Source organism: Mytilus galloprovincialis, chromosome 10, assembly GCF_965363235.1.
Source record: "Mytilus galloprovincialis chromosome 10, xbMytGall1.hap1.1, whole genome shotgun sequence".
Lineage (NCBI taxonomy): Eukaryota > Metazoa > Mollusca > Bivalvia > Mytilida > Mytilidae > Mytilus > Mytilus galloprovincialis.
In genome coordinates this window covers 90,390,852-90,406,464 of record NC_134847.1, presented here as the reverse complement: position 1 = coordinate 90,406,464, position 15,613 = coordinate 90,390,852, and the positions used below count along the sequence as shown (strand labels likewise).

Below are 15,613 nucleotides of genomic sequence, written 5' to 3'. Positions count from 1 at the left end.
CTCATGTTAGACCAACTATGATCGTTAGTCTTATTTGGTAGGTCACATTCGAAAAAAAGAATATGATAGAGGTTACGACAATTTTATCAAATTCGTTTCAATCTGTTTAACAGATATTCCATGAAGGTCAACCAACGCCTGTTCGTCAAATTTACGAGGGAATAATTTCCCTTTCTTCACATGAAACTCTTGGTTTAATAACTTCATGTGAGCAACAATTGATTTCAAGGGAAGTGAATTAGATACTGCAAGCTCTGTCATATTGTATCAACCAAGAAATAGGTTCTACATATGCATGGGCTAATTGAATGTTGCTACATAAAAATAAAAAGTTATAAATATCTCTATGTCATAACGACATGATTATAAACCCACCCTCATTGCCAATTCCTAGATGCAAGTCAAGATGTGACAGGTTGTATATGTTGCATTTTTTATGTAAAGGTCCATTGGACAAATGAGTTCACCATTATCACCAAACATTGAGATGACCTCAGAAAGTAAAAGAAAAAAAAGTTAAAGAACAATGGTAACTTCTTTTCTTACTTCATTAGACGCCTCTGTATAAAGCGGGCCACTTTAAAACAAGCTTCATCGTATACCGTTTATTCCAAAATCGATTATTAAAGAAAACGCTACAAAGAGTGAATTTTTGTCTATCGTGCAAACGTAAGAGAAATAAAACTTGTTTGAATGAATTTCAGCTACTCCAGTTCGTTTACTTGGTGGGAAAGGTCCATTCGAGGGGACTGTGGAGGTTTATCATTCCGGAGCCTGGGGAGAGGTTTGTGATACCAACTTTGATGTAGAAGATGCTAAAGTGATATGTGGAATGCTCGGATACACATCGAAGTATGTTTATTTACTAGTAAAACGTTTTCATCGTAGATGCATGCATTATCTTTCATTTGAATAAAAGAGAACCTATTGAATACGTTTTAACGGATCATAATCGTTTAGTAAACATAACCGTTTGAATTTTCACATTATATAAAAGATGATAATTTCTTAAAAACAAACAGTATAGGAGGTTGCTGATACGCAACTTCTTCTCCCGTCCACCCATTTTTGTTGTATGAATAATAATTTAAATAAAACTAAAATAGTCAGTTGTTTAATAACATCAAGTGGCAAATATTTTCTTGAAAATCTGAGAAAATTATCTCAAATAGCATACTTTATGGAGGCTCGAGGGTACAAAAAATTGAGCAGAATTTTAAACATTGTTTATTCATTAAAAATTTAATTTATTACACTATTAGTTGTAACTATATGATATGGTACAAACATACACGAGAAATAACGATAATTTTTTGCCACAGATGACTTTTAAAATTTCATATCATTGAAAAAGCTCCAAATTATCTCCCTTTGGTGCAAAAATGCCATTTTTTCATTAAAATTGAAATATCTTTGTTAAATCATCGGTGGTCTATATTTTTTTAAATTATTTTTTTCAAATAAGCTGCACTTAAAAAAAACAAATGTAAAATTTGGCGATATCTGTATTTTAGTTCTTTCTTTATTTCGATATTACCACTATTTCTTGTATTTGTTCAACAGAAATAAAAGTACCTTTACAAAAAAGCAAGCTTCTTTAGAAGAAAGATTGTTAGCCTAATTGAACGGTGACCCAATTTTTTTATTTCAATTTGTTTAAATATATGATATAGGTCATGTATAGAAAAAAATGCGAAATCCTGTATTTAAAAAAAAATGGATTTATACGCGGGAGCCCCCTTCATTGGTAAAATTCGCACGATGGAACTTACGATCCACTTGAGATCACCCCAGTGTTGGGTGGGATTCGTATTACTTAGTCTTTAGTTTACTATGTTGTGTCTTGTGTACTTTTATTTAGATATAGGAAGATGTGGTGTGAGTGCCAATGAGACAACTCTACAACCAAATAACAATTTATAAAAATAAACCATTATAGGTCAATGTAAGGCCTTCAACACGGAGCCGTGGCTCACACCGAACAACAATCTATAAAGGGCCCAACAAATTACTAGTGTAAAACCATTCAAACGGGAAAACCAACGGTGTAAGCTATATAAAGAACGAGAAACGAGAAACACGTATAAATCACATAAACAAACGACAACTACAGTACATCATATTCCTGACTAAGGACAGGTGTCTGTTTGTCTTTTTATTTTTCAGCCATGGCGTTGTCATTTATTTTCGATCTATGAGTTTGACTGTCCCTCTTTTAATTGCATACCATTTCATGAATGTTATTATTTGGGATCGTCTTGCTCAGACTATCTTTGGTATGATGTGTTTTTTTACTGTAGTTTGTCTTTTCGTCGTTATTGTTTTTGCCATTGCGTTGGAAGTGTATTTTTTTGTAGAACTTTAGAAATCTATATCTGAATCGCACCATCCCAAGAGTTAAAATAAGATGTAAATAAAAGTTTCGAAGAAATTTGGGCAAACCCACCACCACAATTAGTGATTATTATATAAAACAATGAACCATTGGGCAAGTACTGTTTAACATAACAGTCATTTGAAGTTCGCTCTGTTTTGTTTTTGTTGCACCTTTTCTAGATCACATGAAAGCAACCCAAGTTTTTGGTGAGGTTCGTATAACTTAGTCTTTTGGGTTTGATAGGAGTTTGAATGTACATCTGGTAATTTTTGCATCTCTTCTAAAAGATAATATATATAATTATATATATATATATCTCGTCTAAACATCAACCCAACAATGTTAGATCTGTAAATTTGCTTTCGCAAATTTTTGGTTCTTCCCTCGCCGGGATTTGAACCCATGCTACTGTGATATCGTGACACCAAATCGCCTGCACTGCAGCCGTCCAGCTAGACCACACGACCACCGGGGCTCTACAATAATAGAACTTTCGCTGGCCGTGTGTTACCTTTCCTCGTCAGTTAACAATAACGACGAAAAGACAAACTACAGTAAAAAAACACATCATACCAAAGATAGTCTGAGCAAGACGATCCCAAATAATATATAAATAGCAGCACATGACATACAAATCTATGGAAGTGTGGATTAATCAGTACAGAGATTAATTCAATTACACAAATAAAATTATAGATTGCCTAACAATGTAATTTTAACACACTATTTAGTAAGTAAATATAAGAATGTTTTACAACTTTTGCAGCTCAACGTATGTGTTGCACTTAGCTGCCTTGAAAATAAGAAACTTTTGCAGCTCAATGTCTATGTTGCACTTGAATGTAGCTGCCTTGAAAATAAGAAAATTTTGTAGCTCAATGTATATGTTGCACTTGGATTTGGGTATGTCTAAACACCGCTCAGGACCTCCTGAGTGCACTCAGGACATACAAAGTGCACTCAGGACCATTCATAGTCATCGTATCTGCACACAGGATGAATGTGTATATTCGTTATACGCTTCTCATTTTGGTGTTAAATTTTAGTAGTATTTGAAATCGAACTTAGATAGATATGTTAATTCGTATAAAATAATGAGGGCACGTGTCACTAATTACACAACTACTGCGCCGTGCATTATCCAATCAACCAAATTGATTGGATTATCTTTATTGCTGTTTATGAATTGTGTTGTTGGTACAGTGTTACCTTTAAAATGGATATGCATAGAGAAAAAATAAAATTACTCATTCGATGTACTTTTTCAGTTTATTTTTCATGATGACGGCTAAATTAGTTTTGTTGTAAAACGCAGTTCATGAAAAAAAGAAAATAATCATATAATAATAGTTGCCTTTTTTCTGTAACAAGTTCGATTTTACTTTTCCAATGTGATTCTTTTCTCTCTCTCCAAATCAAGTTAATAAACAAACACAATGTTTACTGAATATCAAATTTTATTGAATTTGTATATCTTTTTTCTCAACAGACCATATACATAGGTATAGAGAAGACAATAATGAACAATATTTACAATGACAATATTTAGAATTTAACCTTTTAAAGACAGATCAGTATTTATTGATATGATCATCTTGGCTGCGTACGCGCTGTCCTTGGTCTTTTCCTATTGTTTGGCTTACGAGCAATTTTCGGGGGAGGGGGTCCCGACCGTGCAAGAGCTGTATAGCTGTTCCATTTGGACCGTACGCGTACGGTCTAGACCGTATGCGTACTTTTTCAAAATACTCATACGGTCGGACCGTACGCGTACGGTCTGACTATTATTAAAAAGTTGGTCAAGTTTATTAGATACAAATTAATATAAAAAAGTTCAATTGCAATTGAAACTAAAACTTTATATTCTAACTTGTTTTTAATTCACGCTAATTAAATAATGCTAATCTCTTGTATTAAGTATGTCGATCAGTAGTACATTAATTGTATTATGAACGCTGAAATTGAAGATATCGGAAGTAAACATAAAGTGGGAGTTCAATTGTTTTAAAATATTTAGCAACTTTACCAAAAAAAAAAACAAATGCAAAAGAACATGCATGAACTGCATACATGAAATTGCTAAAAATATTACGTTACTTGAATTGTGTCACCTTGGGCGAGCTAAATTACCAAAATAGGATTCATATATACAATTAAACAAATACCTAATTTCAATTGTTCGTTTGTTCATTTTATCTATCTAATTGTAACAAATTATCAATAAAAATTTGTCAAACTAAAAGTAAAGATTGTTTCAATTTAACCCATATGATCAAATAACATGTATTGTCAGATCGTACTGGACCGTACGCGTATACTTATACGGTCCGACCGTACGCGTATGGTCGGACCGTATGAGTATACGTATACGGTCCGGACCGTACGCGTACGGTCCAAATACTCATATGGTCTGGAACATAGCCAGTCAAGGTCGTTAAAAACTTTCATTTATTGGGGAGGGGTGGCACTTCAAAATCTGTGCACGAAGACTTAGTCGTCGTTTGAACGGATTTCGTGTCAATAAACAGTCTTCGAAATAGTCTTTCTCGAAGTCACAAAAAAATCAATTTTTTATAATTTAGTTTACAATCTTACTGCAATCTAACGTCTTACAAATTGTTTATAAATAAACATAAGTAATACCCAAAATATAATTTTCAGAAAACGGAGACAAATTCATTTTTCTGAATTTATTTTCACATTGAAATTTTTTAAAGGCTTGTATTACTTGACAAGAACGACTCTTACTGCAATCTAACGTCTTACAAATTGTTTATAAATAAACATAAGTAATACCCAAAATATAATTTTCAGAAAACGGAGACAAATTCATTTTTCTGAATTTATTTTCACATTGAAATTTTTTAAAGGCTTGTATTACTTGACAAGAACGACTCTAATGAGAGAGAAAAATCTTACTAAATGCGGATTTCTTAAAATATTCGTATTACTCAGAAATAAATTTACTGGACAAGTCTAATAAAAATGAGAAATAACATGATGGTCTTAACAAAGGCGAGAAAAGATACAGGAAAGATAAAGAATAATTTAAAACAAAGCATCGTCCTTTTTATCCCGTAATATTGGCCAATGGACGTTGCTTACTTCAACTACCAATTATGTATTTTCAAGGCAGCTAAATCCAAGTGCAACATATACATTGAGCTGCAAAAATTTTCTTATTTTAAAGGCAGCTACATTCAAGTGCAACATAGACATTGAGCTGCAAAATTTTCTTATTTTCAAGGCAGCTAAGTGCAACACATACGTTGAGCAAAAGTTTCTTATCATCTACATCCGATTTCACCTGGATAGATGCACGTTTGATAAAGCTAGTTGATCTAGCGAAATATTGCGTTTATTTTCATCATTTTTTAAATATTTTAAACATTCTTATATTTACATACTAAATAGTGTGTTTAAATTACATTGTTAGATATATATATAGTGTCTAAAAATAGCAACAATCAACATTCAATCTATCTAGGTGTGGATCAGTTTGTAAATAAAGTTAATAAACTGATGCAGTTACTAAATTAAATTATATAAGTGTCTAAGAGTTAGAGGAAGAGATAAGGTCTCTGCGCAATGCTAGGCGGTGTTGTCGTAGAAGTTAGAAAAAAAGTACAGGTTCCAGCCCAGGCGCCGGGGATGAAGTTACAAATCAAAGCTACTCTAACATTGTTAGGTTGATTTTCTAGGCACTTTATATATATATTGTATCTTTTAGAAGAGATGCAAAAATTATAGTATTCTGGTATTTTCTTTTATTTAGAAAAATATTTTTTTGATAAAAATTCTGGAAACACCAACATTTCTGTTTCTGTTGATAGAAGCCCACGAGTTAAACAAAGCACCACCAGTGGTACAGGATTAGTCTGGATGGACAAACTTGCATGCTCTGGCAGTGAGACAGATGTAGCATTATGTAAATCGGATGGATTTGGTCCAAAAGCATGTGCAAGAAATCGAAAAGCGGCAATATATTGTGGTTTGTTCCTCTGGTTTTTAATGAACGAATTTCAAGGAATTGGAAAAAGCACATACATAACACAATTAACAAGGTTTAATATGCCCAAATTCATTCACAAACGAGCGGATAGTACGCGATATAATATATTTTTGTTGTTTTTGCATGTTAAAAATTGTCTGCCTCATGAATGTTCATGGTTTTAATGACAAAAGATGTTAAACTTTATAAGTTGTGTATATCTGACGTGCTTATTCTGAATGTTTATCAGTGAGAACAATTTAATGCTTTTGAAATAAAGGTTTTGTTTGAACATGATAACGGGATGAGCTGTTTGACTTAAAGGAAGTTTAAATAAAAGTCGAATTCATTTACGGAAATATGTTAAGAGGGAGTTTGAACTTTGGTTTCTCAATAACTACGATATGTAGAAACGAGGAATTCGAACAATAAGGTACGCTATAAATTAAGTAAATACCGAGGCACAGACGACCGAGGAGATTTCAAAATTTCTTGCGTCAATAGTATGTCGTTTATATTACATGTTAAATACAATGTATATAGAATACATTTATTTCAATTGTGATTGTTGGTATTGAAAGCGTGAACTCCTTTGCCATTTGAAATGGCGTTAGTACGTTTCATAAATGGGAATCAAATCGGTGAATTTCATGATAAGGACTTGAAAATCAGACATCTAAAAGGTTACTTTTGTCTTTTTTCATTATCATCATCTTTCAATTTTACAATCAAAATATCTATATTTGAATCTCAGACTCAATTTTAGAAGTAGCGCTGACATTGTATTTCATCATCATAGCTTCCTGCAATTAATTATCTATACTAAAGCAAAATCATTATTTAAATTTTAACCAACCAAGAATGAGATATATTATACAGATTCCATCTTCAGGTCAAGACATACAAGTGAAAATTGAAGGCGGAAAAGGTTCTTACGAAGGGAATGTTGCAATTTTGAATGGAACCACATGGTACCCTGTATGCAAAGAAGGGTTAACAATGAATTCCGCCATGGTTGTTTGTAGAACCCTTGGGTTTTCGGACAGGTGATAAATATTTTAACCGACAAGGCGGCAGGTTAAATGCATTACCCCTCCTCCACACACACATTGTTATATTATGAGTCTTTGCTGTGCATTGAGTTTGAATGAACACAAAAAATAAATAAATCATACAATGGATGAACCAGTGGTCGCGTTTCGGTAATATGATAAACGTGAATTGTGAATAAGGGGCTTATTGTAAACAAAAGGGAATCAACACTAATATTTCTAAAATTCAATTCAATTTCATCACTTGTTCTCACACAAAATGTTAAATAAGCAACGTTTATATGATACTGCATACCTTTATCAATCAATAATATCAAATTCATTTAAAAAAAAAAATATTTCTAAAAACAATTCTAATTAGCAAATGAGGTATACGTCTATTTGACTGAAACCAACATGAAAAAAATGCATATCACAAAAGGTTTTCAACACAAATGTAATTCAATGCACTTTGACAAACTAATTATTGACTTGATAGGAGATTTGTTCATATATATACGTAATTGTAATATAATCTTTCATATATAAGCTTTGAATGAACAAATGATTCAGATATGGATAGTTATACATAAAAATTCAAAAATTGCGTACAAGTAAGTATCAATATTTATTTTACACAAATTAATCAAAATACAGTGTTTAGTATATAATTAACTTGTTTTCTTTAATACAATTTATTATTTGCAGTACTGATCCAGAACTTCTAGAAGGTCGAGGTGCCTATCTTTTAAGTAATATATCCGGTCCTGGGAAAAAGATATTATGCTCTGGATCAGAGGGTGATGTTGGTTTATGTACAATTATAACAAAAGAAGAAAACTGTACCAATCAAGCAATACGATGTCGTAAGTGAAAATGTAAAGATATTTGAGTAATACATAGCTGGAATAAATAATATACAAAAATCCAAATATGAAATACAATTAAAAGAATCAATTAGTCAAACCTGTTCAAACAAGTACAATAAAGCTTTTTTAAGGTTTATTTTTTTGTCGTGTTATTATCTCCTTTCGTCGAGTTGATAGCAAATAGAAAATGTAAAGGGAAACTGTGCAACTATTTGGATAAAGTTATAGAGGCAGAAATGTTTGGAAAACATGTTTATTTAAACCATTCAAGTCGTTACTCACCGATATATAAATTTATCTCAAAATACATACTGTTAACAAAGAATGTTGAATAAGTAAAATAACAAAAATACGGAACTCCTATGAAAATTTTAAACGGAAAGTTCCTAATCAAATGGCAAAGTCAAAAAGTGCAAACTAATGAAACGAATGGATAAGATATGTCATACTCCTGAAATGTACACATTAAGGAATTTTTGTCCGATTATCGGAATCTGATTTTATCAATTTTAATGTCTTAAAAAAATTTGCAATTGACCCTTATTTTTCTTTGTATAAATCTTTTACATGTATAATTATAAGCCATTGGTAAAAGTCTTATAAATCCTTGTTATCTTTTAAAAGTTTTTGAGCACTTACACATGTCAATGATAAAGCTATGAAAAATCAAGAAAGAATACTTCCCGTCAAAATTGCAATGGCTATTATCTCGAAAACAAGCACATTGAGCTGTATTTGTTTGTTTTTTTGCTCTTTTGTTTCCTTTAATGACCCCCTATTAATATATACAGGTGTTATGAAAAAGTTGTAATTTGTTTTGTAAGTGAGTAACGAACCTCATAAAGTAAAATCTATTATGACGAACAGTTGAGTCGGTTAGTTTAGCCGTGATGCAACTTCAACTCAAGTGTGCATTCTTGTGTTTGTTCTGTGTTGTTGGGTGTCTAAGTTTCACTCGTACACGGACGACAAATGCAAAGAATACTCTACAACAGGGTTACCCTTAAAATCTCTGGTAACGTGATTAAGGGAATCCTAGTCACATAAATAAATAAATGGATCCTGGTTTAGTCTGAACAAAGTCTTGCAAGTTAACACAAAGTAGATTAAAAGTTCAATACTGTATTATCAAAATCCAAAGTACATGTAACAGTAATATAAGTTTACAACATCTAAACAGCAGGCTCAACAATACGGTGACATAATCCTAAATCTCCTACGTACACTCCTCTCGTATACAAAATCGTCTCTCCTCGTATATCGTATTACCTCGTGTCTACAACTATTTCTCTCTTTTATCCTACTCTAGTATCACGATTACAGTATGGTTAAATGACTCTGAACAAAGAAATATTCTACAGGAGCTAAATTACTCGAATCCAAAAAGTTAAAAGGCCGAATAAACAAAGCAAATTACGATTTAGTAGGATGAAAAGGTGGAAATATGTATCGATAAGACAACACACATATATATTTATTATATAAATGTTAACAAAACATAAATATTCATAAACTACTCTAGCAAGAATAGCAGTAAGACTTGTTAATGGAACACAACCAAACGAAGGACGAGTCGAAGTACTTCATAACGGGACGTGGGGAAATATTTGCGGACGAGGTTTCCAACAGCATGATGCCAGAGTAGTTTGCAAAATGCTGGGACTGCAGAAGGAGTAAGATTTAGAATTTTCGTCTTTTCAAGTGTTCAATATATTATAATACCTAGAACTATCAAAGGAGCATTAAAACTCATAAGTCGAAAATTAACTAATATTTGTTGATTTGGTTCATAAGTGTTTCTCGTATATTTATAAAGTGAGACCGTTTGTTTTTCGTTTGAATCATTTTACAGTAGTAATTTTGAGGGTCCTTAATAGCTTGCTGTTTGGTGTGAGCTAGGGTTCTGTGTTGAAGACCGTACTATGACATTCCATGGTTTACTTGTATATACTGTTTCTTGGATGGAGAGTTGTCTCAATATTAATGGCACTAATACCACATATTCTTATATCTATTGATAGCACAAGGGTTAATAAGAAAAGACAAACAGATAAACAAAAATATATAAAGCATAGAAACTGAAGACTGTACACCATATTAACATTCATCTTCGCTAGACAAAGATCACGATCTTGTCCCGTTCTAATAATCGGTAATTGCACATAGTTTGTGTAAATAACCTTAAGCCATTAATAACAGCATTGAAGTCACACCCTCTGCGCCTGAATCATTATTGACCAATAACAGCACTTGTACTATATCTAATTTAGAGATGTACAATGGCTGTGCCAGGTCTTTACAAATGTCGTGATGCAAAACCGTAAATATTTGTTAGCATTCTAACATTGTACGATGAATATACAAAATAATTCCATTAGAAGATATAGAACGTTAAAAGGGTAAAATGTTGTCGTCCTATATTTTAGTATACAGACTCGAGCACAATCTGCACATGTCAATTCTTGTCTTTACATATGTATGTGATCATATTGAAATTTCTCTTGATTACAGTCACGACTACATCCAAAGAAAATAAATATGTTGTGGATAAGAAAGCAGCTCGATGAGAAAAGGAGACCAGATCGTAACACATTGACTTGCAATAATGGTAGAAATTACAAATAAAAAAATCCAATTTTGCTGTTTTCGTTTAATTCACAATGAAAGACATTAATGCATTTTAAGGGCTTTTAAGAACAAATATACGTCAATGCGAAACACATTTTATCATTTGTCTATTTTCAGAGAACAATTCTTTGTCAACGAGGAATTTGGAACATCAAACGGTCCCGTATTCTTGGAAAACATGTCATGTACGGGAAATGAAAATGATATATCAGGATGTCTTTTAAACTGGAAACCTGCAAATTGTGCGGGTCAAACATCAGTTGGTCTTAGATGCAGTAAGTAAACAATATTTGATATATGGTTACAGATTGATATTTTTACGGATGAGTTAAAAAAAACAAAAACACTGGCCATCATATAAATAGCACATCGCTGAAAAGTTGATATAGATGTTATTTACATTTCTGTATTTAGAAACAGTTTAAAATAGTAAAATTCATATTAGATACTTGTAAGGACGGTGGTAAACACAGATAACTGACTTCAAGTTCACGCTCGTTTGGTGTGAATATCGCGCAAGCATCCTAATTTAAGTGAGTTAACGTGAACACAATCAGGACCAAAACTTACGAGTTTTTCATTAAATGAGTATGTATGAATTCAATCAAAATAAGGGTAAAGTATAATGAGAATCGTTGATAAAAATAAGTAATGTGACCAATTCTCAGAATCACATAATTTAGGATATACCTGTATTGTATTTTAAGCTCCGACGGCATCAATTGGGAATTTGATGGTCGAAAATTAAGTTTATTGGCGACGCGTTAGCGGATACAGTAATAGTTATCAAAGGTATCAGGATTATAATTTAGTACGCCAGACGCGCGTTTCGTCTGCATACGACTCATCAGTAACGCTCATATCAAAATATTTATAAAGCAAAACATGTACGAAGTTGAAGAGCATTCAGGATCCAAAATTCCAAAAAGTTAATCTATTCCTGGGATAAGAACATCCTTAGTTTTTCGAAAAATTCAAAGTTTTGTAAACAGAAAATTAAAAAAAATGACCACATAATTAATATTCATGTCAACACCGAAGTGCTGACTACTGAACTGGTAAAACCCTCGGGGACGAACCTCAACCAGCAGTGGCATCTACCCAGTGGTGTTACTCGTTATCAAGGTACCAGGATTACAATTTAGTACGCCAGACGTGCGTTTCGTCTACATAAGACTCATCAGTGACGCTCATATGAAAATATTTATAAAGCAAAACAAGTACGAAGTAGAAGAGCATTGAGGATCCAAAATCCAAAAAAGTTTTGCCAAATACGGCTAAGGTAGTCTATTCCTAGGATAAGAAAATACTTAGTTTAAACGGGTCTTTGCGACCATCAAGTCCACAATTGATGCCATCGGAGCTTAAAATAAAATATTGTTATCTTCATTCTAATAAAACTGATATAAAACAACGTTAAAACATGTATTTAAAATCTGTCATATGCCGTCTGCGCTTGCGCGTACGTCAAATAACACCAATTATCAATTAATGCCATGTAAATAAGTGACGTTATCCAATCAAATGAACGTTACATACGTTGTTGCATTAGAATATGTAATCTACCACTCAGAAGGAAAAAAATAGAGCCATACTCCTTAAATACCTATTTGTTTTATAAGGTCCAACTACAATACGACTTGTTGGAGGTGGTGGACCATGGGAAGGCCGTGTCGAGGTGATGCATAACGGAATGTGGGGGTCAGTTTGTGACACAAATTTCGGAAATGAGGAGGCTGATGTTGTTTGTAGAATGTTAGGATTTAAAGATAGGTATGTCACAAAACCAAAACAGAACTACTGCAACTTGTTTAATGACGAAAGGTTACGTACAAACTATATAGATTTCCTCAAATGCTTGAATAAAAAATGAAGATTTGGTATGATTGCCAATGAGATAACTCTCCAAAAGAGACAAAATGGCACAGAAATTAACAACTATAGCTCATTACGGGATCCAACAAAGCCCACACCGCATAGTCATAGTAGTATAGTCAGCTATAACATGCCCCGGAATAACAAATTTAAAATAATGCAAACGACAAACACTGAATAACAGGCTCCTGACTTGGGACAGGCTGGTTGATTTGTTTATTCTTGATTGTTTAAATCAGTCCTTAAAAATGTTTTGGGTAAACAAAGACTTTTCTTGAAAACAATCAGAAAAATAACCCCATTAATATCTGGTCTGACTCTTTATATTGTGATTTTATATAGAAATAATTATTTCTACAATTTATGATATCAACAAAGTTTATCAATTTTTGATATATGCGTTTTAAAACATAACAATTGACTCAAACTATATAAAAAACGTACATGAATGGTGATGTTGTCATTTTTGTGGTAATTTAACATTTTCAAATAATCAGCGGGAAGGTTTGCTTGCCATAGAACAAAGTTCAACCCGAAAATTTTTCTTAAACTGTTCTGTACCAAGTCAGGAATATGGCAGATGTTGTCATACAGTTCCTTTCTGTGTATGTTGGCGTTTGTTTTTGTAGCAGCTCAGTGTGTCTGTTGTCCGTTGTTTGCCTCTTATAGTTGATGTGTTTCCCCCGGTTTTGGTTTTTGACCCGGATTTGTTTCAGTTAAATCGATTTATGAACAGCTTAAAACTACTATTCCCTTTTTAATATATTGACAGAGTTTTGATATCATAATTCTAGGTTGCAGTTATATAAGTATTAAACATATGACGCATTAAGTATTCATCTTTAACCATTGTATAAATATTATTTCAATGCATTTTACATAAGCTATAAATAATTATATATTAACATGACTTTATGAAAAATACTTATTATTTTTTTTTAAATAATGTAACACTGAAGGTGAAGATGAAATCCATATACTTCTTCAGTGTCCTGTTATGGAAAAAGATCCGATTATATAAATTACTTACAAAAGTTAAACAAAAATTTTAAAAGCCTCCCTAGTAAATCAAAAGTAATTTGGTTAATGTCATCTGAGGATAATGCTATCATTAAAAAAGAAAGTTGATTATTGCGTATACTTAATATAAAGAGATAAAATTAAATTCTCTATTAAAAATAGATACAGTTTAGTCACCGGTAGTTTGTCCATCTATATTATATTTTAAACGTTTATACTATTTCTGTAGAAATTGTTCTACTCAGGGACAATTGATTTTGTTTAATAGTTTAAACAATTAAAAAAATGAAATGTCCCTGAGCAGAATAATTTCTACAGAAATAATTGATTATTTTATAATTTAAAAATAATCAATGTAATCAATATGTAATTGCTGGTATGAAATTTTACTGAAATGTACCACTCAAATTATTGGGTGTCTTAATTGACAATAAAAAACTTCGTATTGTATCGACTTAACTATTAATATCCGTACAAATTAAAAAAAATAACATTAATATAATTGCATTATTCATTTAGACAACATCCACACATTGATAAATAAATCGATATGAGGCATTATTTGTGTAAACAATATCTGAAGAATAAGAGTTAGAAAGATGTTCAACCAAACAAAAAGAACTTTTGCTTTTATTGAATTTTGTTTTAATGAAAGTGACTATCAGTGATGTGTATCCCATCCAATGAAATAAATATAGTTTTAACAAGATTGTATGCCTACAATCAACAATTAAACTATTTAAATGGGAAAAACTAAGTTACAATTAACTGTAAAATTCCAATAAAAAATGAAAAAAAAATCTCAAACCAGGATGTTTTTCTCGTTTGAATTAATAACGGGGTCTTCCATGCCATTTGGTTTTTAATAAAAAAAACCTGACGAGCTACATGTCTATGATAAAGACAAATATAATAGCCAAATCCATCTTATTACCAATTTGAATATCTTCCCGTTTGAATGGTTTTATGTTTTTTTGGGACACTTTATAGCTGGCTGTTCGATGTGTTCCAAGGCTCCGTGTTGGAGACCGTTCTTTGACCTTTAATGATTTATTTCAACAAAGTGTGACTTGGATGAGATTGTTTTCTCATTAGAAATCATACCACATCTTATATTTATTTACACTGTTTGTATAGTGTTAAATACATCAACTCTGTTGTTACGTCACTTATAAAACATGTTAGGCAAACAAGTAATATATGTTATTCAAAATTTGATAAATTAAATACCATATGAAAAGAAGTATTCATAGTTTAATTTTTTTTCTGAAAATCATTTTGAAAAGTTTAATTTCAAAAAAATATAGAAATAATACTTTATAACATATCTTTTTAAATAAGATCAAATTATAAATATAATGTAGAATGAGTGCTTAATAATTTATGCCTCAGTTTGTTAATATTTCCTTTCTTTTCTAAAAACATATTTTATTTCGCTATAACCAAATTTAAACTTTCTTTTTGATAACAATCTTTATTATTTTAGAACGACTGAATCATACGCTAGAAATGCCTCCTTTTTCGGAAGAAGTAGAAATCCGATCTTACTAGATCAAATATCATGTACAGGGAGTGAACTTGATATTAATGCATGCAGGACAAAGAAATGGGGCTTCCATACGTGCGATAATGATCACGAAGCAGGAGTTCTTTGCCGTAAGTATAATTTTTCACGATTTCTCTTTTAAGTTTGTAAATTATAAGCAATGGTAATGATTGTTAAAATCTAAATTTTCCTTTTCCGTCATTCTGTATATTTTTGTTAGTTTTTTCTTCTATTCCATGAGAAATTACGCGTAAAGAATTGCTAAAACTACTGTTG

The 15,613-nt window shown here is 31.8% G+C and overlaps 1 protein-coding gene across 1 annotated transcript in view; it reads left to right on the top strand.

Annotated features, from left to right (window-relative positions):
• LOC143049607 (scavenger receptor cysteine-rich domain superfamily protein-like) overlaps positions 1–15,613 on the top strand; it is a 73,980-nt gene that overhangs the window by 34,943 nt on the left and 23,424 nt on the right. Inside the window, exons 13-20 of the mRNA XM_076223207.1 lie at positions 705–852; positions 6,211–6,368; positions 7,261–7,414; positions 8,108–8,265; positions 9,791–9,941; positions 11,014–11,171; positions 12,519–12,669; positions 15,278–15,447. Of these exons, the coding sequence (XP_076079322.1) occupies positions 705–852; positions 6,211–6,368; positions 7,261–7,414; positions 8,108–8,265; positions 9,791–9,941; positions 11,014–11,171; positions 12,519–12,669; positions 15,278–15,447 (1,248 nt within the window). The remainder of the gene's footprint in view (positions 1–704; positions 853–6,210; positions 6,369–7,260; positions 7,415–8,107; positions 8,266–9,790; positions 9,942–11,013; positions 11,172–12,518; positions 12,670–15,277; positions 15,448–15,613) is intronic.